The sequence below is a fragment of the Rhinolophus hipposideros genome (genome assembly GCF_964194185.1).
Source record: "Rhinolophus hipposideros genome assembly, chromosome: 20".
Lineage (NCBI taxonomy): Eukaryota > Metazoa > Chordata > Mammalia > Chiroptera > Rhinolophidae > Rhinolophus > Rhinolophus hipposideros.
Window position 1 is genome coordinate 21,801,520 of NC_138066.1, and position 27,986 is coordinate 21,829,505.

The window sequence follows — 27,986 nt, forward strand, 5'->3', positions numbered from 1 at the left end:
ACACCAGGGAGAAAACTAAAGGAGATGGGCTTGTGTGAAATTTTATATAAAGGGGTCAGGAAAGGTGTGGGGACAGAGCCAGGAGTGCCGTTTCCAGGCTCTCGGCCTCACATGAAAGGTGCTGGCTCAGGTAGTAAATGGCCATCAACTGTGATTGGATGGCCATCAGCTGTGGCTAGTTGGCCGTCAGCTGTACCCAGTGAGCCATTGGCCACATATAACTGCTGTGGCTACGCTAGCAGAAAATGGGGGCTAGCAAGAAGATGGTGGCTGAGCCTGCAAGTGGTACAGTGAGGGTTGCAAACAGTGTGGCTCCTGCTTCCTGTGTCTCCAGCCCAGCCTCCAGGGAGACTACAGTGGTATGACTCCCCTACCTATGGCTCCGTGGGTGTTCCTTTTTGGCCTCACCATGTCCTCCGTTCTTATGTGGGGAGCGGGAGCAGAGACCCCGCAGGCCACCCCGTGCGACAATGGCCTCACTGATCTGGTGATATCTGAGCGGAGACCTGACAGAAGTAAGGAAGCAAGACCTGCAGGTATCTGGGGGAAAGGCTCCCGGATAGAGGGAACAGCCAGTGCAAAAGCTCCACGTAGGTGCGTGCCTGGCATAGTTCAGGAATAGCAGAGAGGTGGGATATGAGGCAGAGAGGGGTCAGACCATGCAGCTTTTCTTTACCGTTAGAAAGGAATTTTCTTTCTATTACCTTCTAAAGGCATCAAGACTATGATTACTGTACCCATTTTATGGATGAGGGAACAAGAAAACTGAAGTGGGCATTAGGCCTTGGTTCCTCACTTATATGATCCTCTCCAAAGGGTTGATTGGCTACATGACATGGCAGCTGGGCTTCCCCTGAGCTAAGGCAATGAGCTGGAAGTGGGTGGAGTGGAGAGAGGGGAGCTGTGGAAGGATAGGGATAGAATATAAAGGAGAGGAGAAAAAAATAATGATACAAATAAACAGAATGCTTTAAGTGCTTTATGTGGGCCAGGTAAAGTGATACTGTACCATTATGTCTGATTTACCGATGAGGAGACTGAGAGTCAGAGAGATAACATGCTGAAGGTCAGATACCTTTTCTATTTATGTGGTAGAGCTGGGATTTGAACCCCATCTATTGGGGGCCAAAGCCACACTCTACTGCCCCTGAATGCCTCCCCACAAGGGACTATAGGAGACACCCGGGTTTTGAGTGCTTTGGGAGGCTCTAGAAAAGGTAGCTATTCCTGCTTGGAACCCTGTAGGCAGGTAAGGTTCTAGCCCATCCCTTGTGATCCAACAGAGGCCCCAGAGACTAAAACAAGTTCTGTGGGTTCTGGCTACTCCCTCTCGTCCTAGGCTCTGATCAGGGGAAGAGGGCAGCACAGCCTTGGGAAAAATGGATAAGCTCGGTGAGTGAGGCTGGATGCAGAGCGGGGCCAGAGGACAGGGTCTGTACTGCAGTGTGGACCAACCAGCCCATCACCATGGTAACCCCGGAGTAGGAGTCCAGCTTTTTTTCCATTACCCATCCATGTACAAGCGCTCTCCTTTTTCTTTCCTGAATATTCTTGATGTCTGCTCCGTCATCTCTACTGCCTGCTGTGTGGACCTTCGTCTCCTCTGGCCTTGACCACGGAATAACTCCCTTTGTCAGAAGGAACATCCTAAAACACAGCTCTGAGCATGTCCCTGCATCAAAGCGTTCAGAGGCTTCCACGCTGCAGGGCTGTGGCCCTTGGTGTTTAGTGAGCACTGTAGAATGGGGATGAAATAGACACAGCAGTGGAATCCAAAGACATGAGTTTAGCATTGGACCCTTTGCTAAATCCCTCTGTGACCTTCATATGTTACCAAAGTTCAAACTCCATAGCCCAACTCCCAAAGTCTCCATCCAATTCCCCTCCTCCTGAAAAGTTCCTGGCACGCCTTTCTGGCTGTGCACTAGGTCTGGCCTTTCACAACTGGAAGGCTCCTTAATGTGTTTTCCTAAATAAAAGTACAGTGGACCTGGGTTCTCCACCTTTAGCAACACCAAAGACTGGCAGAATCTTTCAAGCAACTTTTCTTGAAAGGTTTCCAGAAGTCTTGGATGAAATTCAGAGGCCCCTCTGTGACCTACTTTATCACCTACCTGAGATGAAGGGACACAATGTATGAAGAGTTCTGGATAACGATTGCATGCAGTTGCAGCTTAATACACGTGGGCTAGAATGCTCCTTTTATTATCATTCCTCATTGTCTCCAACCTCTTTAGGTTGGGCAGGGACCAATAGCAATTTTTCGTGACCTGCCCAGCGCAAATCCCAGTTGTGCTTTCCCTGCCCCCCCCCCCGTCTTGTTTTCATTACAAGGCGAGCTCCCCAGGCCCAGCGACGGCAAGGCACATAGTGCTGGGCCAGTGTTTGCTGGTGAGGGTGGACACCGTCAGGCAGGTTACTTTCCATGTCAGTCCGGGAAAGTCCTGCCTGCAGGGAGTACTGCGTGGATTTGTGGTTTGTGCCCCAAACAAAGATCAGCAAGAGGGGCTCAGTGGTGGCTGACATCCATTTGGCAATTGGAGGCAAGCCTGGCAGGAGGAAGAGACACCTTTTCCTAACTGGTCTGCCCATAGAAGACATTTTTTCTGATGGTTCTGCCCATCTGAGGTGCCTTGTTTTAATCATAGGGAGGCGCTGTGTGCCCACCTGCTCACACACTCCACCACAGGTGATGGATGCTAGCTTCCTTAAGGCAAGGCCCACTGAAGAAAGATGTCCCATACAGGAAAAAATATATATACATATACAACCACCTGTGGGAATTTCAACCAGGGCACTTAATGTTTATTGACAGCCCTATGCAGAGATCAGTACCCATCCTAGAGCCAATTAGAAGCAAGGCAAGGAGCCATAATTTCTTCCAGGTTTGCAATCCTCATTGCTGTCTCCTGTGGATTGCTTCCCGCTTGCCAAGCCCTGGGCTGGGCACCTTAGACAGGATCTCATACCTGCCTCACCACCCTTGGGATAGGCACTACTGTTTTCCATTTCACAGATGAGGAGACAGCTTAATGGAGCAGTGTGAGATGCCCAGAGTCCTCAGTTAGAACATGCAGAAACCTGGGTGTGGGCACAGAGCCAGGAGTGCAGTTTCCAGGCTCTCGGCCTCACGTGGAAAGGCGCTGGCTCAGGTAGTAAATGGCCATGAACTGTGATTGGATGGCCATCAGCTGTGGCTAGTTGGCCGTCAGCTGTAACCAGTGAGCCATTGGCCACATATAACTGCTGCGGCTAAGCTAGCAAAGTGTGGTAGTGTGGTGGTGTAGTGGCCTGACGTGGCGGAGTGTGGATTAAGGATTGCGGAGAGGCGGATTGCAGCTAGTAAGTGGGTTGGCTGGCAGAGACAAGTGGACGGCAGGTTGCGGATCGTGTGGCTCCTGCCTCGTGTGTCTCCAACCCAGCCGCCAGTGAGAATATAGTGGTATGACTCCCCTATCTATGGCTCCGTGGGTGTTCCTTTTTGGCCTCACCATGTCCTGTGTTCTTATGCGGGGAGCGGAACTAGAGACCCCAGAAGAGACTCCACATGACATCCCGGCATGACACTAGGAAATCAGGAGCAGCCAGGCAGGCCCTCCCTCACCCAGGAAATCCTGGGCACTGTCACCCTCTCTTGGAGTCCTACTGGCTCCTACGCGCTGTCTTTCAGATGCCTGACTTTTTCGGGGCTCGGGGTTGTGAGCAACAGGCAGGGTACCCAGGACAGGGGGCCTGCAGTGACCTTCTCCCCGCCCCGCAGGCCTGAAGACCCCCTTGTGGAAGAAAGCACCGGAGGAGCCGGGGGCCAGGGAGGCGGAGGCGGAGTCCGCGGAGGAGGGGTCGGAGGAGGAAGAGCAGGAGAGGCCGCTGCGGGAGGGCGCGGCCCCGGGCGAGGCGGAGTGCCGGGAGGCCGAGGGGGGCTCGGTGTCCTACTGCCCGCTGCGCCCGGACGCCAGCACCCAGCGGCTGGCGCTGCTGCGGCTCGCGGGCTTCGGCTTCTGGGCTTGGCTCAGCCCCTTGGCGCTGCTCGGCAGCCTGGCGGCTCCAGTCGACAGGTGAGGGCGCGCACCTGGGCTCCGGCAGGACAGCTGGCGCCGCAGCCCGGGCGGAAGGGGACGGCGCGGTGCCCTGAGCGTCCGTGTCCCCGCCCGTAGAAAGCGGAGCCTCTCGGAGGAGCGGTGCGTGCTGGAGACGCGGCGACCACCACCGCGCGGCGGGGGCTGTGCGCGCTGCGAGATCCTTTTCTGCAAGAAATGCAGGACCCTGCACAGCCCTCCGGCCTACGTGGCGCACTGTGTTCTGGAGCACCCGGACCTGGGTGAGTTGGGGGTCGCCAGGGGACCCGGAGCGTCCCCGCTGCCAAACTCTGTGCTCTCCATGCTCGCCTGATCCCAAATTCCCGGCAACCTTCTCCCGTCCCTTGATGCGGAGCGCTCTCGAGCACAGCTCACAGAATTGTCCCTTCTCAGAGTGGCCCCTCAAGCTAGCAGGCCCACCTGTCATCTAGCGCCCACCCACTGCAGAGCCCAACGTCACCTGGAGCTCCATGGTTCCTATAGTGCCTCTGGGCCCCCCTCCACCCCGCCAACACACACCCAGTGCCACTGCCCACCTGACTGGTGTCCCCTGGCACAACCTCACATTCATCTCTCGGGTATTTCAGGTCCTTCTGGCCTGCTGAGCAGAGGCATCGCCTAGAGGAAAGCACCTCAAGGCTCCCTTACCCCTCCGAGACACCTGCCCCTTCCCCTCAACTCATTCAATAAAGCCTCTAAGCAAAGTGTCAGTGCCTTTGGGTGGGGGCAAGGTGGCTCCCCTGAGAAGGATGACATTGGTCCTCCTTCGCCTCTGCAGAGGTTCAGGTCAGAAGGGAAAGGGCAGGCCAAGTGCCTCCTCCCTCTGCCTCCCTGGGGTGGAACAAAGCACTTGTATCTCAGGGCTGTCAAAGGCCATTCTCCCCTCGTAGCAGAGAAAAAAAATCAAGGCACAGGGCAGGACCGGGAATGCCCACGGGGAGCTGAGCGCTGAATCTTGCCAGACCATTCTCCCCTCCCCCTGGAAGTCCGGTCCAGCTGAGGTCAGTGTGTGTGCAAAGGAGGCACTGGCAGACGTGGAGGGAGGAGAACCAGATGCTGAACCGCTGCGACTAGCTGAGGCAGAAGACAGGGCGGCTGGGGGAGCTGGTTCCTTCTCCAGGAATCCTAGCTATTCTTGGCCCAGCAGGACGAACTCCTGGAATGCTGAGTGTGTGGCCCGGAGAATGGGGCCACTGTGAGTGAGCACAAGGCCTGCCCCCAGCCTGCAGCATTGCAGACCTCCAGAGATGCCCCTGCCCACTCCCTGCCACATGTGGTTCTCCATCTGGCCTGAGGGAATGAAGGGGGGCTAGGACATTTTGCTTTTTGAGGGGAGGCCCCTTCTCCCTAACACAACTACACACAAACACACACAGCCTCCTGGTTCTGGCTTGGCCAGTAGAATGTGGTCTCAGCCTCCGCAGCACCCATGCCCGCTTATTCTCACTGGAAACCATTCCAAGGAAGGCTGATTTGTGCCCCCCTGGCTCACCACTGGGGACACCTCTTTATTCCAGCCTCCCACAAAAAGCCAGGGCCCAGGAGGCCTGCATCCTTTCCCTCTTGCTCTGGGTCTCAATCCCCCTCAGGGCCTCTGAGGTTGGAGACCCTCGTACCAGCCTATCCAGGCTTCCTGAGGTGGAGCCTCTGATTAAATATGACACAATTCTCTGAAGACTGAGCCAGGAGGTCCTGAGGGTAAGGCAACAGTCTTGCAAAGTGGTCCCAACCTCTCCATTGAGATTTGCACGGCCCCTGGTTGCCCAGTGCTTCCGCCTTATAGAGAAGAACTGCACCTTTAGTGGAAGAAAAACATCCCCAAGGCTTGGGGAGGAACGAGTCCTTGGGGAAAAGGTCTGGGACCCTTTCTGGCTTCTCCTTGGATTGATCCCAGCCCCACCTCCATGTCGTGGGAGGACAGAAGAGACAATGCCATGTTCTCCGGGGAACAAACACAACCTTCTGTGCTGGGTCTGCAGCAGGGAGGCAGAGAGACTTCCAAGACATTTTCTGCCCCTGGGGCAGGCGATACATGTTGACTTTGAGGACGCCAACAGTTCACTAAGAGGTGGTGGTGGCGCCTTCAGAACAGGGCGCCCCCTGAGTTGGCGTGCCAGCAGCCCATCCAGGGCAGCTCTGCCGCCCAGCGGCCCGAGGCAGTCACCCGCAGTTTGGCCTGGTCAAGGCGCCAGTAGCGGTCATCTCTGAAGAAGATGACGGAGCCGTCCGGTCGGGGCAGGGCGCCGCTGACCTCTTCAGGGACACCCCCCCAGTCCTGTAGGCCTCGGGGGTAGTAGGGCTCCACCTGCAGTCCCTCTCGGGCCAGTACGTAGTAGCGGGCACCCTTGAAGAGGGCAAGGCGGCTCAGAGGAGGGAAGAAGAGGGCCGCATCAGGGTGGCGGGGCAGCCCCCCTGCCCGGCACAGCCGTGGCGAGCCCCACACTGGCTTGGGGCCCCGAAACCTCCAGCATCGACTCCCTGTGGGGCATTGGAAGAGCCAGGGTGAGCTGGCAGCTCTCGCCCTTTGGTCCTCCACCCCACCTGTCCCCTATATCCCTACTGCCCCTTGTGTTGGAGCCCAAGGTGGTTACTATTGGTGATAATCCAAATGGTTCCTACTAGTGCTTCAACAGTACTGCAAGTGTTGTGGCCTAAACTTCCAGCAGGTGTCAGCAGAGGGCAGAGAGCGAGGAAGGAGCTACCCTGGCCTAGGTAGCCGGGTCCCCTCCCTGGTTGAGGATTGGACTCTAGGGAAGGCCAGGGGTTTTCTTCACTGTCATTACTACCAATGGTTTTAGGAGGATAGAGGGTTTTGCTACTGTATCCCAACACTTCCAACCGTGTCTAGTGCATAGAAGGCACTCGATATTTGTTGAATGAATGAATGAATGGACATTCTTTACTGAAGTAATATACTGCACACTCCTCAGACATCATGTCCTTTTTACCTGACAAACCTGAGACTGTTTTCCCCATTCAAGAATTTCAAGCTCCAAGAGTTAAGTGACACGCCCAAATCCACACAGCCAGGATTCCAAGGAAGGTACACTGTCTGCTGAAAGCAGAGCTCAGAAATTGTCCTGTGCTTCCCTCTAGAGTCTTCTCTGAAACTGCCCCACCCTCTCTGTCTAGGACAATCTTGCCTCCTCCCCCCTGACCACCACCACCTCGCCAATCCACCACTGACTGAAAGAATCTCCTGGTAGAGTTTCCTGGGCCCACAGGTTTGGATGGGAATTGAGATGCCTCCTCCTGTTTTGACCTTGAGCAGGACACCTTCCCTCTCCAGGTCTCAATTTTCTCATCTGCCCCAGGGCTGGTACCTTTGAAGAAATAGAAGTCTCCATCCTCCAATGACACTGCGGCAGCCTCAATGTGGGGGGGCAGCCCTGCCCACCTTTCCTGCAGTGGACGGGGATCTGAGACATTGCCATCAGCTGCCACCTCCCAGAAATGGCTCCCTTGGAAAATGTACAGTCGCTGTTGCCCATCTGCCCAGAGAAACAAGAGAGTTGAGCAGTGACCATCAGCTTCCTGCTTTCCTTCCAGAGAAGGTGCGTTCCTTGAACCCAGCTTCCCAAACTGATGAGAGAGGGTGTAGCGTGCACAGTTGGGGCACAGGGGGAAGTGCACAAGAGGAAACAGCATGTTGCTTGGCATGGGTTTGCTACCCAGCAGAAGGCTTGTGGCACGGGAATTTTGGATTTTGTAATTCATCCCCCCCCCACCTTGTACTCCAGCTCTGGAGACCCCTGAAAATGTGGGGGAGGAGGGAAGAAGGAAGCGAGGCACAGATAGGATCCTCTTACCTATAGTGATGGCATCGAAGGAAGAGTGGCAATATTTAGGACCTTGGGGTTCGGAGTCCTTCCCCTGAGGTCTGTGGGGGTCCCAGGCCTCAAAGTCAGTGAACAGCTTTCCCGGGAGCTGGATGGCCACAGAACCCCCTTGGGGCTTCCCTTCATGGGGAAGGAGAAGAGGGAGAGAATGCACACTGGTTGGGGGTGTGCGTTGAGGGCTCAAGACCTACCCCTTTGTTCCTTTAATCACTATGATATGAGGGGGGGGGGGTGTGTGCTAAGAACTGTCCTTGGCTGTTGGTGTGAACTCAGACGCCCTATCTCCTATCAAACAGTCTGGGAAAGAGGAACATACTGAGATAAAATTGGAGTGGGGGTCCAAACAAGGGTTTGGAACTAAGAAGTGCAGAGATCCTCTTCTCTGAGTCTTGGACAAAGCAGATGGCATGAAGGCAGTGTTCAGGGGCCCAGGCTGTGATAATTACAGTACTTACAGTAATTACATCGTTACACTTCACTTATGAGAGTGAGGCAGCGTCCAACCAGCTTAGAATTTGGCACCAGTTCCTGAATCCTGGTCTGCTACTTCCGAGCTGTATAACCTTGGACAAATTGCCTAACTTCTCTGATCCCCATTCTCCTCATCTATGGACAAAGATACTTACTTCATGGTTATGTTGCATGTCAATTGCCTGGCCCACCGTAGACACTCATAAAATAGCAGCTGTTATTATTACATTTGTGTAGATTTCTTAGGCTACAAAGCATGTTCATACCCACTAGTACAACAGCCCTGTGAGGTAAGCAGGGCCTCAGTTATTATCCATTTTCTCAGAAGGAGTAACTAACTGAAGGCTCTCAGAAAGGAAATGCTTTGCCCAAGAGCAATTACTAATCAGGAATGGAAAGGAGACTTGAACTCAGAGCTCCTGGCCCTGCCCACCACACCACCCTCTCTAAGGGAGACAGCCCTGCGGTCCAGGCAGGTCCCTGGGTGGCCAAGTCACTCTGGGAGGGAAGACCTTGTCTGAATCCACCACCAGGCAGAGGCCCAGGCTTAGGGGGAAAGTGGGCATCAGCGTGATGGAGGGGGGAGGTTGGAGGATAGACTATAGCTGGGAGCAGGAATGAGGAGGGCTCTGGGATCTGGGATGGGGGAGAGATGGGACTTGGGACCGGGTCTGGGTGATGCGGCAGACCCAGTAGGAGGAGCTGCCAAGGCCAGAGGTTGGGCGAGAATCGGGAATTGGAACGCGAGGGAGGACCGCGCAGGGACTGGTTGGGATTGACAGGCGGCGGGCATGCGGGCCAGGAGCCAGAGGTGTTTCAGGTTTGAAGGGAGGCTGAGGCTTCAGGATTTGGCAGGACCGGTGACCGGGAGGCCAGAATCCTGCGCGTAGGTTGGGGGATCCAATTTGAGGAGTCGGTACCTAAGCACTGCAGGGCAAGGAGGGCCTGGAGGCAAGGGTGGGACCCCTGGTGGGCACAGCCGGGGGCTCACCATACAGGCTCTGCACCGCCCGCACGTCGTCCCAGCTGAGCAGCGCGTCGCGGCCCAGCCTCTTGTAGTAGGGCGCCATGAGCGCGCGCGGCGCGGGCGAGTGGGTGAGGCCGAGCGTGTGGCCGATCTCGTGCGCCAGCACCACGAACAGGTTGCGCCCGCGGCGGCGGCTCAGGGACCAGCGCTCGTCGCGGTCGAAGTGCGCTTCGCCTCGGCGGGGAAGGAAGGCGTGCGCCAGGGCGCCCCCTGCAGGCGTCGCAGAGGGTCAGCAGGAACTACCGCCCGCCTCGCCCCCAAGTTCCCACCGCCCCGGGGGACCAGTGCCATGGGGGGGAGGGGTATGGCTGTTGTCTGCTGAATAATTTCCCTCCTAATTAAATCCGGCAGAAGCTGAAGTGTGGAGCAGTGAACACATTACTAGGCCGTGGGGTATGGACGCTTAAGAAGCAGCGTGATGCACAGACAGCCTGGGGCCAACCCGGTTGTCACCATTTACTAGCCATGTGGCCTTGGGCAAGTCGCCTCACCCCTCTGGGTCTCAGCTTCCTGATCTGAAAAGGGGGGTGATGATAATGAGGTTCTTCCTCACAGGGTTCTTCTGAGGATTAAAAAGGGATTGTGTATCTGAGTATGCTACATATACTGCTTAGAGCCTAGCACATAATAAATGCTACACAGGACTGCTTTCCAGAAAGATTTAGGAGTCAGTATAATGGTTACCCCAGAATGGGGCATGATGGGACCTTCTGGGCCGTTGGTAAAGTTGTTTCTTGATCTGGGCGCTGGCTGTGTTTACGTATAGGTATATTTTCTTAAATAAACAGTATATATATTCTTGTACTCTTGCTTCCCTCTGCCAGGGCCCTTCTGTGGGTCTCTACCTCCCTGCTCATAATAGGAGCAAACAGAGGGAGTTGGCCTGGATCAGTGATTCTCAAGCCTGTCTCCTGCCCCAGATAGAGCTTATCAGTTACATAATTGCAAGGGCCTCACCTCTCACATTCACTTTGCAGGGGCAGGGGTCAGCAAACTGCACTGTGATAATGTCAGCCTCAAAGTCTGTTGAGGGTCCTTCCAGCATTGCCTTCTTGGAGCCTGGGCTAACTGGGACACAGCTCCACAGGCTGCCATTAAAGGAGAGCCTCGTGGGCCTGGAGCGTTGGCCTAGTGCAGGAGGAATACTGGCCTCCTAAGTTGAATGCGCTTTGAGCAATGTTAACCCTTTCTATTCAACTCTCACAATAATCCTGGGAGAGAGATGGGTAGGTTTTTGACTAAACTCCAAAAGACAAAGCACCTGTCCCAAATCAGAGTGCTGACTCCCCGTCCAGCGCTGTCTTATCTACTAGACTCCACCTGGGTATGGACATAAACATCTCATGTAGACATCGTGGGTGAAGTGAGGTACACTCAAGCACATGTGTCTTACACGTGGATTCTTGAAAAGCCTAGGTGTCTTCCAGTCCTACCCTGGTCCCAGTAGCAGGGCCTGGAAATGGGCTTTGCTCTGAGCAGGCTTGATGAAAAACAGAAGAGTGCAAGGGAGTGGGGGTCCAAGTACCCAGGCCACATAAGGGCTTAAGTCCCCACCTGAAGGGGTCTGATTAGGTTTCTTTCCTCCTCAGTGGAAAGGATTAGGAGGACGCGTAGAGAGCCTGCATTCTGGTTCTGAAGGCCAGTGTTGGGCAGAATGGGAGGAGAGCAATTTAAATGGCAGCCAGAGCCTACAGGTTAGGGCTAAATAGGAGAACCGTCTGGAGGGATAGAATGCCTCTTGCCCTGTGGCAGTGACTATGGTAGTGGGTGCGGGGAGGGCAGGAGTAGGGTGGGGGTGGCAGCCTCTGGATATTTTTAGGGCTTGGGTCTGGAGAACTTCCACTCCTGGAGAGCAAAAGAGGCACAGGCTTGTCTAGAGGCAGGAGATGGACGACAGGACCTTAGAAGATTCTCCCAGAGTCGATAACACTCTTTAGAGTTTGCAAAGCACTTTCCATGCAGAACCTCATCTGACCATCCCGCCAGCCATGTGGCACATAATAAGGCAGGGTCACTGTTTCTATTCTATAGATGAGGGGACTGAAGATGCAGCTTGGAAAAGGCTACAGGGAGATTGAATGCTCCATTGCGCTCCACGGACTACCTCTCCTAGTTGGGTTCCCCTCCTGCCACATGGGACAGAGGCTCTGTGTCAGCACCTGGGCCATCAAAGGCATTGCCCAGCCCATCATTGTGGTCCCCTTGGAAGAAGGTGAGGCGGATGTCAGCAGGGCCTGTGGCTGGGGCCTCCCAGAACTCCAGCGCCGAGACGTTGCTCCACAGCTGGAAGGCGGCACGCACAGCTCCCCGAACTGCCGGCTCAGGCAGGTGCTGGGGCCAGTTCACCAGGCGGTAGGAGAGGTGCTGCTTGTACCACTTGTTGCCTGCCACCCAGAGAGGCTGCATTAGTCATACCTGCTACAGAACCGACGGGGAGTTCTTGGGGGCCACATATATAGGATGGGCGGATAGGCCTTCCCCTAGGGAGCCTGTGATCTGGTGGGGAAGACAGCCCTTGCCTTGGGAAGGCCCCCATTTGGTTGGGGTAACACTACTCTTAGACAGAACTACCCTTGTCCGGGAGAGTCCCCAGTCTAGTGGCTTGGCCTGAGGAAGTCCCAGAATGATGGGGGAGATGTAGCCATTACCCAGGAAAAGCTCCCAACCTGAAGAACCCTCTGGCCTGGGGTCTTCTTCCCTACAGACTGGGCTGAGCCTGAAAACCACTCCGCACCTCTTGCTGGCAGCAAATGCCGGCCCTTTCCCACGGGGGTCACAGGCACTACTGCCCCTCATTCCTTCTTCCTCTGCACCCTTCACACACTCCTGCTGCCTCCCTTTCCAGTGGCTGGGGCCTGCGCTGACAAGTAACCACAAGACCCATTTAGTCCAGGTCCTTCCCTGACCACGTGTCCTCCCCCTCACTTCCTCAGGGACTCTGGAGAGTTCTGAGGTGAAAACAAAATAAGAACAAAGGGTGTGTTTTGTCACTGACTGAGAGAAATTTTTCCATCTCCACTTAGTTAAGTGTTTCTATTCCTTTGTCCAAAACTGCAATTCCTCCCTGAGGCCCGAGAGGCAGGCCTCTTGCTGGAGCCCCAGGACAGCTAGTCTGGGTCCAGGTGCAGCTCACCACACACCCAGGACCAGGCTGTATAGAGACCCATATTCTGAGTTTTTCACGGGCTAATTCTGAGCTCTGCAAGCTGAGATTGTAGCCCCAAGTGGAAGACTCACAGCTCGATCTCAGTTTCGGATCTTAACTTCCCAAATGGACCTAATCCCTGGGACATGGGTGACAAGTGGGTGGCTGTGCTAGGAGACCAGGCTAGTGGGCACAGTTCCCTCTCCCCTTGGTGGGGCAGCTGAAGATTCAGGCCTCCTGCCCCTTTGTCCTGGGGAAGTCTTTGCCTGAACCAGGAAGGGGGCATGAACAGGCTATTTGCTAAGACTTGAGGCTTAAAAATTCACCTAAACATCGCTTCTTTGGGTCAAAGCAGGGGCTCTGCATGAGCTAAAATTCTCCAGATGGAAGGGAGAGTCTTAGAGAGCAGAGGAGCTGAGTGCCCTTTCCCTCCCCCGTCCCCGGTGGAAGTGCCTCTTCCACCCCTGAGCAAAGCTCCATTCAAGGCAATGCTGCCTCCTCAGGCCTGTTTGGTCTGGCAGCCACCCAGCCCCTCCCAGTCAGTGACCAACCCTCAGGGAGGGAAGAGGGAAAGATTCTAAGGGAGGGAAGGCCTGGCGTCCAGAGGCGCCAGTAACAATTCTAGTGCATTGTAAGACTTCACTGGACACTGGCTGGCGGGTGCTGGGCTCTTCCATACCCTGCTATGGGTAACTGACTCCCAACTCCCAGAACCCTCCCCTCCATGCCCCAACCTTCAAGCTTCTAGAAAACTATAAAGCAGATCCTTCTGCATCTTTGCAGCTAGGGTACCCCTCCCTCCAAGGGCAGGAAACAGGGAGGGTGGGCAATTCTCTCACTCTAGGTAGCCAGTGAAGGTGATACTTCACAGGATAAAAATCTTCTGTGAAACTGTGTGTGTGTGTGTGTGTGTGTGTGTGTGTGTGTGTGTGTGTGTGTGTATGCTTAGGGAGGATAGAGAAGACAACTAGGAATAGCAATAATGAGAAAATGACTAATTTTCCTTTGAAAGGGAGCAGGGTGGCGGGTCGTTGGTGTGCCTGCCAGACAGGAAGGAAGTGCTGGCAGGCAGCCTGAGCCCTCTCCCCTGGTTTTTTTCCAAACTTGTGTCCTTGGAGTAGGCTGGCCACTTCAGGCCCCATCCCAAACTCCTGGCCAGGGAGGCCTGGTTTCCATGGTGAGCTCCAGGCCATATTAGCACCTTGTACCATCCGCCTCCCTCCCAACACACACACAGCCTTGCTCCAAAATCCAAAAGGGAAGAGAAAAGGAAAAGGAGATACGGGAAGGAGGACAGCTAGATTCCTTGCTTGGGGAGGACCCTGGCTGAGTCCAGACTCCCAATGGGCAAAGGTACTGTGGAAAGAACAAAGGTTAGAATCTCAGTACCTCTACTTACAACCTTACATAACAAATTATGAAATCCCGCCACGCCTCAGTTTCCTCCTTTGCTAAAAGGGGTTGATAAGACTTAGCAGTGGGAAGCTGCTTGACTTGTGCTGGGTGCTCTAAGCACCCATACCTTTCTTCCTTTCTGCCCCATTCCCAAAACCCCCACACACCCCATGTTCCCCATTCCCAGCAGCTCTGAGGGAGCAGTGGGGCTTAAACATCAGCCCTGCAGGCACAGAGGGGAGGGCACTCAGAAGGAGGTTGCCAGATTTAGCGATTCAGGATACAGAATGCCTAGTTACATTTGAATCTCAGTTAAACAACAGATAGTGTTTTTAGTATGAGTATGTAAAAACAAAACAATTATTTGTTGTTCATCTGAAATTCAGGTTTAACTGGGAATCCTTTACTTCAGCTGGCAAGCCTGCTGTGGAGGCAGCTTCAGCAGCATGGCATTCAACCCACGTAGTGGAAAGTCACTGGCCTAGAAATCCACATCATTTTTTAAGCACCTACCCATATTCTGGGGTTATCCACATCTGGAATCTCCCTTAATCCTCCCAATGACAAGAAGGCGTGGCTAACACTCAGGCTCCTGAGAAACTTGCCTAAGCCCTTTGTCCATCAGTTTGCCCATCTGTAAATGAGGATAAAAATGGTACCTCTCTCATAGGGTTGTTACGGGATTAAACGAGTTAACCCATTTGGAAGCAGGCTTGGCACGTCATAAATGCTCAGCGTGTTAGCTGTTATTATTACATTTTCTTTCCTAAGGCATAGGAAACGCCCAGTGCCTGCCAAGCTCCTAGCTTCTTTCTAGGGAATGTCTTCCCACCCAGGAAGTGAAAGAAGTGAAGCTGCTATGGATCATTTGTGAGCAAGAGGGAAATTCTCTGTCTAACCTGACCACTGCTGTCTGGACCAGGGGTCGGTGTCAGACAGTGCAACGGGGCTAGGTTGGTGGGGTGAGGCCACCTGCCTGGGAGGTACCTCAGCCCACATCTCTGTCCAAAAGAGATGCTCCAAACTGGGCAGAGACAAACAAACTCTCTCAGATTCTCCCCTGGGGCATGAGAGGATGAGATGCTGCCAGAAGGAAGTATCCTGAGTGCTCAGGTCGGGCCCTGAACATCTAGGAGGCATCATCTCAATTCTCTGTGAGACCACCTCTAGCCTGGATGTGCCTGCCCCTGCCCAGTCTGCCTCTGGGGCTGCCCCGTTTCCTACTGTATTCCCGTAAGCCCCTTCCCCTCGGGAATCAGAGTCCATCTCTCCTCTGCAATCCAAAGGGGCCTGTCTCGGGTGAGGAAACAGCAAAGTGACAGCTCAGCTTGCACAGCTGAACCCAGTTCCCCGGTTCCGGTTCCGGGGACACTGCCCTTCCTGCTCTGCCAGGGTCTCCTGTGCTCATGCTGCTCTTCTCTTCTACTGTTTCCCCGAAAATAAGACCGGGTCTTATATTAATTTTTGCTCCAAAAGACGCATGAAGGCTTACGTTCAGGGGATGTCATCCTGAAAACTCATGCTAGGGCTTATTTTCTGGTTAGGTGTTATTTTCAGGGAAATACGGTACCTGCCCTCTCCTCTGCTGCCCAGAAACATAGCGGTCAGTACTGGGGACCCATAGACCTCGGATTGGCAAACACCTGGAAACAGCCATTCTCCAACGGATGAGAAGAAATGCCCACAATTTTCCTTGGAATTAGCTAAGAAATGAAAATAAACCATGTGCCTTCTGTCCTGTTCATAATGGTTATCGTTGGTAAAAGTAGTGAAAGCAAATTCAAAGAGGCAATAGTCCTTATAGTAAAATTAATGCTAGGTGAAAACCTGATTGATTAAACAAGCCCCGCTTGTCAGAGATCTTGAAAACCTCAAAAATGGATCCCAGAAAATTAGATTTAGTAAAAACAACCAAGATGTTAAAATCACACGCAGCAAAACTTGTTATTGGTGAAGACTTGACAGGAGAACAAAATCTTTATGTATCTTAGATCTGTAATATTTGACCCTGGAAAATTGGATTTGGTCAAAGAAGGAGAAAGAGGAGGAAGCGGAGAAGGGAAGAGAAAAACCAGAACTATAAAAGGAAAGTCACAACAGCAGGATTTGTAATGTGTAAAATGTGCTGTGATGAAATGTTCAGAATAGGCAAATCCGTAGAGACAGAAAGTAGATTAGTGGTTGCCAGAAGCCGGGGGGGGGGGGGGGGGGGGGGGGGGGGGGGGTAGGGGCGGGGGTGTCTGTTTCGAAGTGAAGAAAATAATTCTGGAATTGGATTGTGGTGATCATTGCACAATTTTGCGAATAGACCAAAAGCCACCGGATTTACTTTAAATGGGTAAATTGTATGGTATGTGAATTGTGTTTCAATACAGCTGTTTAAAATGTGCTGTGGGCAAACTAAAACTGATCGATGAAGCATATCTTTGTGGAATAATTCTTATGCAAAAGAATCAATTCTAATGAAAATAACTTCAGTAAAATATAAAGGAAAAACTGTTGGCAACAGTTTAACCGCCCTGCATAGCAAATTGATCCAGGAATTAAGCGGGCTTGACGGGGGTTTTTCTCTGGAAAATACTTGCACAATGAACATTCATCGGCGTAGGTGTAATTCTGATTTAAATGTCTGTGTTTACAACATGGTCCTCAAGTACCAGAGGTCCTATTTGCCCACTGGGCTCCCCTCCCCTGCCCTAGTGACGAGGTTACCGACTCGGTTACTGTTTTTTCTGGCCATCGGGCTTCAGGATGGTGGGGAATCCGAGCCTAGCTAGATTTTCACAGTGCTCACCTTGCTTTGTAAAGCGTTTCTTGCGCCTCATTTTGGCCTGCTGTCCCGCAAACAGGGCACTGACCCTCTCCGTCCAGGCTGCCTGACTATCAGTATCTGCCACCCCGCAGCGGGGCCGTGTCATCTGACGAAGGGTGGCAGGGTCCAGCATGCCACTGATGGGCAGATGGGACACCCACTGGAACTCCCTGTCAGGAGGAACTGAGATCAAGGACCACAAAGGGAGGGGGGTTGGGGGGGGAGCGGGCAGGGAGCCTCCTTGGAGACAGCAGGAGGCTGGGGCTGGGGAGAGAGGAAGCAATGGAGCGTGGCCTCCTGGACACGTGGGAGGCCAGCCTTCTAGGAGAAGGGAAGAAGGGACCCAAATTTATACCCCAGAGCCCCCAAGTTCTCCATGTCTCTCATCCTACCTGATGGCATTGCTGAATTGTGTGGATGTGGGAGCTTTGGGGACCTGCTCACTGAGATATCCATACTTCTCCAGAAACGCCTGGGGGAGAGAGGAACATCAGCTTTTCCCATTGGGAGGCATCCTTTCTCCTCCCTTGGTCTCCAAGCACCCATGGCACATACATCATGCCTGGTTGCACCCCTTGTCCCTATAGGGTCTATGAGCTTTATAGCAGAAAGAGTCCTGGGATCAAAGTCAGAAGGACCCGGACTCAGTCCCAGGCCACCCATGACTGGCTGGATGGTCTTGGGCAAAGCACTCAATATCTCTGCACCTTAGCTTCCTTATTTCTAAAACTGGCCAGGCAGTCCCTACGCTACGTATCTCATGGCATTGTTGGGAAGCTAGAGTTATGGGCTCTGGAGTCGGGCTCTGGAGTCAGGCTCTGTGTTTGAAGACCACTTAGCAAGCTACTTCTCTAAACCACCGGTTTCTCATCTGGAACATGGGCTTAGAAATAGTACCGACTTTACAGGTTTGTGTGTGTGTGTGTGTGTGTGAGAATTAATCACAATAGTGAATATAAAGTACTTAGCATAGCACCTGTCATCTCGTAGGGGCTCCATGCAGAGGAACTATTAAAATACGTATTATGTAAATATGCACTATGCATAGGCCTCAACTCTGCGCCTGACACATCTCAGCTCTCCGGGAAGTTTCCTAGTGGGGACCAAGCGTTGAGCTGATCACCTACGGACTCTGCCCTGCATGGATTGGGAACTACTTATCTAATTCTGGCTTCTTCCTAAACAATTAATTCTCCTCTCCCAAAATACAGATATATGTTTAAGGCTCAAGAAAAACAGATGCACTTACCCTCAACCCCAGGGTTTGTATAAAAACTTAACTCTTCACAAAAGTACTTTTTGAATTTGAAACCTGCAACTGCCTCCTTTCATTCATCCATTTGTTAATTGAGGTACCTGGCCAGGTGCAATGGTCAACAAGACACCCCTAAAGGAGCCTGTTTGGATAGAGATAGACAATAAAAGCACAGATAACAAATAAAGGAGAGAGTCTTGGAGCGATAAAGAAAAGAAACCAGGTGATGTGATTAAGAATAATTTAGAGAGAAACTTTACATCAGGGGGTCAGAGAAGGACGCTCTAAAGAGCTGATAATTGATCTGAGTTCTAAAGAGTGAGAAGTAACTAGCCAATCCAGGGAGGTGGGAAAGGCCGGTCAAAGCAGAGGCCGCAGCAAATGCAAAAACCCTGAGCTAGAAATGACGTTGTGTGTTTAAGGAACAGAAGAAGGAAGGCTGGAGCTCAGTGAATGAGAAGCAGCAGGGCACGTGAGGACGTCAGAGAGAGAGAGAGAGAGAGAGAGAGGAGTACTGTCAGCCAGGGTGAGACAAGTGACTTTTGTTTTCCTCTTTATGATGGCTTAATTGTGAGAAATGAAAGGAAGGAATCCAGAATGGCTCCTAAATTTTTGCCTTGGAGGGTGATGCCATTGCTGTATGAGGAAGCCCGAGGGAGGAACAGACGGGGGTGGTGGGATTAAGATGAACTGAATACTGTTAAGTGACGCTGGCTGTAAGAGCCTGGAGCTCAGAGAAGCTGGAATCTTTCAGCATGTGGATGGTGTGAAGCTGACTGGGATGAGATCCCCCAGGGAAATTAGTATAATATCCCACCATCCAGACACCTTTTACTTACTTCCTGCCCTCACATATCTGGAAGCTGCTCTCTCAGCAACCAAGTTCTTGGAAGCCAGTGGAGAGAAGCGTGTGACTCATTGTCCATAGGGAAACAATGGACTTGGCTCCCGGTTTGCCCTTCTCACTGATAAAGCCCCATAAGTGGATTCTTTAGAATGTTACCTCGGCTGCTTAATTCTCATACAGACACACACTGTCTCTTAATTTTGACCCTTCCTTGTTGTGTGACCTATGCAGAAATAATTTTCTGTCTTCCCTTGTTCTCTTACTCACTTTTCTTTGCTGTACGTCTTAAATGAAGTCCAATCATAGCTTCTGCCTCAAGGAAAAGGCACAAAATGGGAATGAAACTAGACATGGAGCCAGGATGGGCAAGTCCCTAAGCCTTTGCAAGTACCCAGCTTCCTCTTTGTGAATTTCACTGTATCCATCTTTTGTGACCTCCATGTCCTCTTCTCAATAAAGCCACTTTCCTTAAGGAACCTTTATTTTAGACAACAGAACTTTCCAGCTCCATTTTATTGTTTTCCTGCACTAATTTATTAGGATTTCAGCATTACTGTTTTCTTTTTTCTCTGCATATGTACACTATTTGGGGATGTATAACTGAGTTCCAGTGGCTTAATCTGGAAGACTGTTTACTGTTCAATATAGTGTGACATCATGGAATAGCCACCAGGCTTGGAATCCAGAATCTATTCCCGACCTTGATTCTACTGGGTGGCCGAGGACAAATACTTAACTTCTCTGAGCCTCCATTTCCTTGCCCACAATGTGAGAGCAAGAGTAACTCCATGGGATTCTCAGAAGGATTAAATGAAGCAATGCACATTTAGCATAGTTTTTGGTATGTAATAAATGCTCAATAAATAGTGATCTAGTTGATTTACCTTAGAGGGAAAATTGACAACAGACTTTTGGAATTCAACCCACTTGGAAGATCGGAACTGCTTTAAATAGGCAGTTAACACCTCTGTTCTCAATTCAGGTGCTCTATCCCAGAATTGCCTCACCCCAAACAATAAGACTACAAACAGGTACCTGGTTCTTTTCTTTGCCTCTTCCCTTTCCCCTGGTGAGGATAGAGATATTGCCTTTTTAAGGGAAGCCAGAGAATTAATGTCTCCTTACAAGCAGTTTTGCTGAGTAACTCAGGAGAGACTGGGTCATAGGCCAACAGGCTGGCACTCCCTGTGCCCCGCCCCCCAAACCCACCCAGAACTTATCAGGTTGTTGGCTCCAGTTCTGGAACTATGAAGCCAAAATGGGAGGGAGGGGAAATTGACTAGCAGCGGCGTCTCCTGTTTCCTGGCTGGGCCTGTGCCTGGTGCTTTGGAAAAGAAAAGGTGGGGTGGAGGGCAGGATGGGGGTGGAGGTCTTTTCCATGGGTCCATCAGAGGGAAATCTTGGGCCTTTCTCCTGACTTGTCTCTGGTACGCTGTGGGTTGACTAGCTGAACTCCTGGGAGGCAGTGAGCACGTGTTCAGGGCACCGGCCAAGATACACCAAAAGAATGAAAAAAGGAAATTTTAAGAATTTGACATTTTATATTTCCATAAAAGCCCTGAAGTGTTATCATGGAGGACTTAAGAACTCCCTTATACTTATTTTATGATTAATATACCTCTATTTAAAAAATTTTTAATTACAAGGAAGAGTCCCCTTAATATCGTCAGTGATGAGGGCTCTAAAGTCCTGTTGAGGGGGGCAGACCCATGTCCCTGGTGAGGAGGAGGCAGGGTTGAGACACCCGTTGGTCTTGGAGCTGTCCCTAAGCCTCTTCTGTGAGTCCATTTGCTATGCCTTAGTTTCCCCCTGCAAAGTGAAACACTCGTGTTTGCATCGGAGCAGGGGTGTGGCAGAGGACAGAGTGGCAAAGAGATCCCAGGAAAAGATGCAGGAGTGGGAGGTGAAGCTCTCGTTCTCATCCTAGTTTAACATTAACCACCTTGGAGGAGTCATTTCCCTTCCCGGCTGCAGTTTTCCTGGGGGCTTATGTCCTCTCAGGGATTCTCTGAGCTCCAACATGGTCACCTCGTCCTCCTTCATGGAGATAGCACCCAGGCTGCTCCTCTCTGCCTTGCAATTCAAACTCCGGGTTTTCTCTGTTCCCTCTTCTCCACCCATCCTCTCTCAGAGAGCCCAAGGCTTGTGCTGAGTTCAGAGGAAGCTGGAGGGCTGTGCCCCTTCGGTGATTCACCCTGCTCGGGCCTAAACCTGGTGCCAACTTGTCTCACCCACTTGGTCAGGGCTGGGGCTGCTGTCCTGGGAAGTCGCCTCTGAAAAGCCCTGGGAGTGGCTGTGGTGTTTGGATAAAGTGAAAACAATTCTCCCTGGGATGTAGGAAGCTGAGTGGAAGCAGAACTCTGGGGGTTCTCGTCCTGTACCAGTCCTGACTTGTCTTTGTCAGTGGGTGTGTAGGACCCAGCCCACGTAATGCCTGAGGGAAAGAAAAATTCTGGCCATCCTGAGTAGGGCAAGACTACAATAAGGTGTAGCAAAATGAATCCAGGCCTGAGTCAGGACTCTGAGTCACTGGCCTGACAGGGCAGGAGCACTGGATTGAGTGTCTTGAGTTTTATCCCTGGTGCTGCTGCTAGCTGTGTGCCCTTAGGCAACTCCTGTGCCTCTCTGGGCCTCAGTTTCCTCTTCTGTGAAATGAGGGGGTTGGATTAGAGCTAAGCTCTACTCCAGGTCTGTCTGTTATTGTAACCTTTCTTCTACAACTGATTACCTGTATGAACTATGACAAAGTTACTTAACTTCTCTGTGCCCCAAAGAATATTGCTTATGTTTCTTACAGCAGCACCATAAAAATCCAGTAAGAGATGCTTTGGGAAAGCTTTATGATAATTGTCCCATTAAAAACATTATTTTTCCGGGACCAGCCCGGTGGCTCAGGTGGTTGGAACTCCGAGCTCCTAACTCCGAAGGCTGCTGGTTCGATTCCCACATGGGCCAGTGGGCTCTCAACCACAATTGCCCGTTCGACTCCCCCAAGGGATGGTGGGCTGCACCCCCTGCAACTAAGACTGAAAGGACAACAACTTGACTTGGAAAAAAGTCCTGGAAGTACACACTGTTCCCCAATTAAGTCCTGTTCCCCTTCCCCAATAAAAAATCTTAAAAAAACACCAAAACATTATTTTTCCCTCTATGGTTACAAAGCTTTCTTGCTGAAAGTCTAGGAGGGGCAGTTCCCCTTCTCATATGCACAGACTGGCTGTGACACCCTCCATATCAAAGAACTGCAGCAGCAAAAGTGAAACCAGAAATTTAAAAATTGCAAAATGGCAAGCTGACACAGAAACCATGATGCTTTCCCTGTGATTTAGTCCATCTAATGTTTCATTATAATTTTGTCTTCGCATAGTCACTACATGACCGGTCTATCATCCAAACCATCTTTTGCCTTAGTAGTCAAGTCAAGATGCAAGGGATAATAGCTGGAGTTCTGCCTTGTATATCCTATAAATAAAAATGTTTTCTGGTAATCAGGAGCAGTGAGTCCTTGACTATTGTAGAACTTTAAGGGGATTAGACTTTTGAACTTCATAATCACCTAGCAGAAACATAGGCAGGACAGGTGTTATTATTCCCATTTTAAAGATGAGGAAAGTAAGTCTCGGGAGTGCACTCTCTTTGTAAAGGGTCTTCGTGAGCGACAGAACCAATACTGGAATCCACATCCTCTGACATCTATCCAGGATATTTTATATCACATTTAAACAAGTGACTCAGAGGCTTTAAAATGGAAGGAGCAGGGGCCAAGCTGCTTTGTCCCCTGGGAGATGGCCCTCCAATAAGAAAGGCAAAATAGGGGGTCTTTGTAGCTGGATTCCTCCTGTCTCCTCTGCAAGTCGGTGCAGGGGCAGGACAGAAGGAAGAAGCTGCTTAACTGGTGGACTCAGTTTGCAATAGAGGCTGGGATCACATCTCCCATCACACCCCAAATCAGACTTCTGACAAGCCTCAGGTATTCAACAGGACCGAAGCATGTTCTTTCACAAAGACAAATATCCGCTGCCAGGAATCTTTGCTTTTGCTCTCTGGCCCCTGGGGTCCATCGCAGGCCTCCGGGCAGTGGGACCAGCTCGGCCCCTTTCCATTTGCCCTTCCCTCTGTCTGACTTCCTCTCTCTACTCCTTCTTTCCCTGTCCCCAGTCTCATATTCACAAAGTTCTGTCTGGGTGTAACCTAAATACCTCTTACTGTAATCCCTGCTCCTTTTTTCATTTTCCATCCTTAAGGAAGTCGGAAAACATTAGCTGGGCCGTCTCCATCCAGACCCTCTTGTACTTTTCCTAATGTCATAATCATGCTGGAGGAATCCATGGTCTTCGATTGGCTTGTAGGGCTAAGTTTAAGGCATAAAATAATACCCTAACCAAGGCTGGGTTTAGGGAGAATTTCTTTTCTTTGTTCCCGCTTCCACCACCCAGCTTTTACTAGATTTCTTGGTTTTCACCCTGGCTTGACAACTGCTTTTCCACCAACCCATGGTCCTTTAGGACCCTTCAGAGCTTCTTCTGCACTTCTATTTACTGAGTCACTGAGCTGAGCTCTTGGGAACGGCTTCTACACCCAGGCTTCTGAGTTTCTGACTCACAGAAAGTTAAATGAGTGGCTCTGGGGTATGAGAAACAGACACTGCATCTAGGGGTGGATTCTCTACAGGACCTCCAGGGTCTCCCTAGAGAAACAAACTCCCCAGCTGCTGGTTGGACAGCACCCCAGGAGTAGCTGTGCAGATATGTGTAGACCTACTAAGTGGAATGGAAGTCCTGGACAGACTGCCTGGTGATTCTGAAGAAGGTCCGAGCAAAGCATGGTAGATAGATCCCTTGGGATAGTCTGTGTTGCCTGAGGACAGGGTAGGGCCTGGCTGGGAATAGGAGGGGGGCCAGGATGGTGATGTCATTCATTAACTCTCAATTTTGCAACTCAGCAGGAGAGGCCCTTCCTACTCGCTAGTGTGAGCAGCCCTGGTTTTCCTAAGGCCAACAATGGACTTGTTCATAATGCAGCTTTGTAAGCCATCAGTCTCCTCCCAGGCAAAGCCCACTCCGGAAAGCCTTCAACTTGATTACTTTGTGTGCACACAGGGGACACATACAGCCATGCACACAGGGCACAGGGATACACACAGACATGGGAGCACAGACACATCCAGACAGACAGACTCGGACACACAGGCAGAGGAAATGGACTCATACATAGTCACGTGCATGCAAACACATCAAAGCCAGTAGAATCTTAGTGCTGGAGAGAAGCTTAAGTCACTTAAGAAATTTAACTCCCTTATTTTACAGAGGAAACTGCAGCCTGAAGTGAAGGGACTAGCTTAAGATCACACAGCTTGTTTTTATGATTTCTTTTCTTCTATGTCCTGAACTCTGACCTTTGCCCAAGAGCTCAGCAGGACTGCTGTGCTTTGCTGGGGTCTATCTCCCTGCACTACAGTCAGGGAATTATTTGTACCCTAGCAAAGAGCGGGGGTGATCGTGGGTCTCATTTTGTGTGGTTCCCTTCTGTGGATGGTTGTATTTCCCTAAATGACCACACATCTATTCCCAGATTTTTCTTATAGTGTGACTTCAACATTCCTCCTGCCATTCGTGGGGTCCCCTTGATCTGAGGCTTGTGACTGCCCCAGCCAATGGAGTACAGCTGAAGTGATGCTATGCCACTTCCTAGTCTACCGTGTTTCCCCGAAAATAAGACCCAACCAGAAAATAAGCCCTAGCATGATTTTTCAGGATGACATCCACTGAACATAAGCCCTAATGCGTCTTTTGGAGGAAAAATTAATATAAGACCCAGTCTTATTTTCGGGGAAACATGGTAGGTCATAAAGAGAACACAACTCTCTCTCTCTCTCTCTCTCTCTCTCTCTCTCTCCATTCACCCTGGAGAACCAGCCACCATGTTTTGAGGCAGCCCAACCTAGCCCACGTGAAGAGACCATGTGGATAAGCCCACATGGATAACTGAGGCCCCCGGATGACAGCCAACATCAACTACCAGTGAGGTGAGTAAACAGCCTGCAGATGATTCCATATCCAGACGTTGTAGAGAAGAGACAAGGTGCCCTGATGTGCTCTGTTTGAAATTCTGATCCACAGTATCTATGAACATAGTAAATGGTTGTTTTACTTCACTAAGTTTCAGGGTAATTTGTAATATAGCCGTAGTAACTGCAATACCCTCTCAGGAATTCTAGCCCTGTACTGCCTCTTGTCCAATGCTGAAAATAGTTGCCTTAATTATTTTGTCCTGTGTTATTGGTTTAGGAGAGCTAGTCACTAAGCCAGGACTTTAATCTGAAGCTCTGTTCTCTGAGATAATGATAAAGATTCTCACAACACTAAGAGCAACTTTCTTTTATAGACTGCTTTTTCTGTACTAGCACTGTGCTGATCTTAATGAAACCACACAATAATCTTGTGAAATAGGCATTACTGACCCTCATTGTACAGAGAAGAAAACTGAGGTCCGTAAAGGTGAAACCTAAGATTTGTACACAGGTCTATTGGATGCTAAAGCCCATGCAATTGACCTTCTACAGAAACACATCTAGACACACACACACACACACACACACACACACACACAGACACACACTCTTTGCATATACAGAGGGTGCCAAAAAAATGTATACACCTTGTAAAAAAGGAAAACTATTAAAATTGTTATACTCAATATATCCCGATAACAAAAGATGAACACAAGTCACGTTTGACTTCTGCAATTACAAGAGGTGCTCAAAGTGGTTCCCATCAGCATGCAGACACTGCTGATGACGGCAAACTACTGCTTGAGCAACACTGACTAAAGTGTCCACTTGTATACAATTTTTTGGCACCCCCGGTTCATGCTTACATATTTACATGCATAGGCATATAGAGACACATACGCACCCATTACACATTTCCAGAGTTTTTGTATGCTTTTAAAATATTTATAGTTGTCAGAGTTAAAAATCCTCTTCCCCCAACTATGTTAAATAGACTGAAAGAGGCTCAATTGGCTAAATATTTTATGTTTTCCAAGCACACCCCAAGATGAAATTCTCTCCATCTGGGGCCACCACAGGCATGGGCGCAGAGACATTATTTCTGTTCTCCTGCCAGGAATTGCCTGGGACCTGGACTCGGGAGGACGTGTGGTGGGACCCTTAACAAAACGTGGCTTTGTAGACAGAAACTTTCTCCTGGGATCACGAGGACTTGCATTTGTTGTAATATTCTAAATTCAGAGAAACAAAGTGATTCTCGAATGTGCAAAAGCAGAGAGCATTGAGCAAGAGACCAGTGCTTAGAAGGGGAGGGGGTGAGAAGAGAGGACCTCCTTGTTGAAGCAGGGTCATTCTCAGATATTCCAGAACAGTGATAGGAGCTGGTTGATTGATGGAAGGAAGAACGATTCAGAGAGGGCTCTCCTCATTCTGTAGGTTTCCCAAATTCAGCCTCTTCTAGGAAAGGGGATTGGGAGGATGCCGAGAAGCTCTTTACTTGCAGTTTTAGAGCAGGAATGATGCTCTGAGGGGAACAAGAGTCTCAGGGTAGAGAGATGGGCTCAGTAATTGAGAATTAATTTGCAGCTCTTCTCCTTAGAACAGGGAAGACTCCAGTCCTATTACTGAGAAGAGCTAAGAACACAGAGATGCTTCTTTGGGGAAGAAAGAAATGATACTCATGTAAAATCACCTAAATCTAGAAAATAGATACCCCGAGTCCACCCCCACTCCTACTTCACAAGAAGTTCCCCCTTGTGTAACATACCTCAAGCAGTTGAGTCTGAAGGAGGAAAATTAAATGGGAAATCTTTCAGGTTTATCTCCACTTCCCTGTCCCCTCCTCTCAGGGTCACTGCAGAGCACTGTTTAGAGCTCCTTAGAACCAAGTCTTTGTTTGTTTGTGTTTTAGAAGCAACTCTTGAGACTATGTATATTACTGTCACCCATTTTATAGTTGAAGAAACTTGTTCTGAGCTTGGGCACTGACTTGCCCCAGCTGGTCAGCGGCAGCACCCGCCCAGTTCTGTTACCGGCGTCCCAGCCCAGTCTGTGGTGCCCTCTCCACCACGCCAATCTGGAGGCTTCACAGTGTCTGACACCCGGGGAGGGCTCGGGGCATCTGAGGAATGACTGCCAAGTCTCCCCAGCCTAGGCGGTGAGGGGCAGTGGCTCCGAGACAAACTGGGGTACAGGGACTCTCTCAACTCTTGCCTGTCTGTCCCATCTCGTCGCTCCCTCCTCCCCCTGGCCGGGAAAATGAATGCAGATCCGCGTGCCTGTGTGGTCCCAGCCCTGACGGGGGTGGGGTCGGGGTGGGGGTGGGGTAGAGAACGCTGCCCCAGGCTCTTTGTGTGCAAGTGTGAAGGGTGCAGAGGGCAGGGGGAGGGTAACGCAGATCGTCAGCTCAGATGGGACCAGCTGGGTGCCCCGACGGTAAAATTCTGGCCGGTGTTGAGCACGCGGACCTCCTCCTCCCCGCACACACCCCTACCTCTGCCTCCCTGCGCAGCTCCTGGCCTCCGCGCTCCGCGAGCTGGGCGTCTAGGCCGCCCCACAGCAGCAGCTGCAGGGCGCGCAGCAGGAGGCCGACACGCGCGGCCATCTCGCGGCGAGCGCGGGGCAGTGGGGAGCTTCGGCGAACCGGTACGCCGGCCGCAGTCAGCAGTGCCCGGGGCTCCGCGGATGCTGCAGCCCTGCGCGTTCGGCGCCGAGAGGGCAGGTCCCAGGGGTTTACCAGTGCCCCGGCTCCGCACGCTGGGCTGCTCCTCTGCAGCGCTTCGCTGGGAACCGGTGCAAGGTTTCCAGCTCGCACGGCGCCTGCACAGTGGGTCCTCGGCCCCCGGACTTACAAGGCAGGGGAGGAAGGGAGGGCGGAGGGGGCGGGAGCCCGGCACTCCGGCCCCACCCACCCCGCTCCGCAGCCGGCCGCCGCCCTGCGGACCTGTTCTCTGTTCTCTGTTCTCTCGCCCGCCACCTCCAGCAGATCGTTTCTCTCCGGGGAGAGCGGGGAGGAAGGGTCTTCTGGTGGTTGTAGCCACCTGACTTCTATAAGGGGGGTGCTGGCCTACCTGAGGGTCATTGATTGTTCCAGCCAGGATAGCAGGGA

The 27,986-nt window shown here is 51.5% G+C and overlaps 2 protein-coding genes across 3 annotated transcripts; one reads left to right on the plus strand and one right to left on the minus strand.

Annotated features, from left to right (window-relative positions):
• Positions 1-3,741: 3,741 nt before the first annotated feature.
• Positions 3,742-4,804, plus strand: LOC308488340 (uncharacterized protein C17orf50; the record flags this gene model as incomplete). Its single annotated transcript, XM_081028009.1, has 2 exons — positions 3,742-4,055; positions 4,155-4,804. Coding segments are annotated over 2 exons (549 nt in total), but the record flags the coding sequence as incomplete, so codon positions are not given.
• Positions 4,797-27,715, minus strand: MMP28 (matrix metallopeptidase 28). Of its 2 annotated transcripts, none has more exons than XM_081028545.1 (8): positions 27,372-27,715; positions 17,158-17,237; positions 16,748-16,935; positions 11,573-11,797; positions 9,378-9,623; positions 7,886-8,035; positions 7,400-7,567; positions 4,797-6,420 (listed from the first exon to the last, which is right to left on the minus strand). In XM_081028545.1, the coding sequence occupies exons 1-8, from the start codon at positions 27,480-27,482 to the stop codon at positions 6,332-6,334; spliced, it is 1,257 nt and encodes a 418-aa protein (XP_080884671.1). In that variant the 5' UTR covers positions 27,483-27,715; the 3' UTR covers positions 4,797-6,331. The 2 variants fall into 2 exon arrangements, with proteins under 2 accessions (XP_080884671.1, XP_080884670.1); XM_081028544.1 differs by having other exon boundaries at positions 4,797-6,554; positions 27,372-27,706.
• Positions 27,716-27,986: the final 271 nt, after the last annotated feature.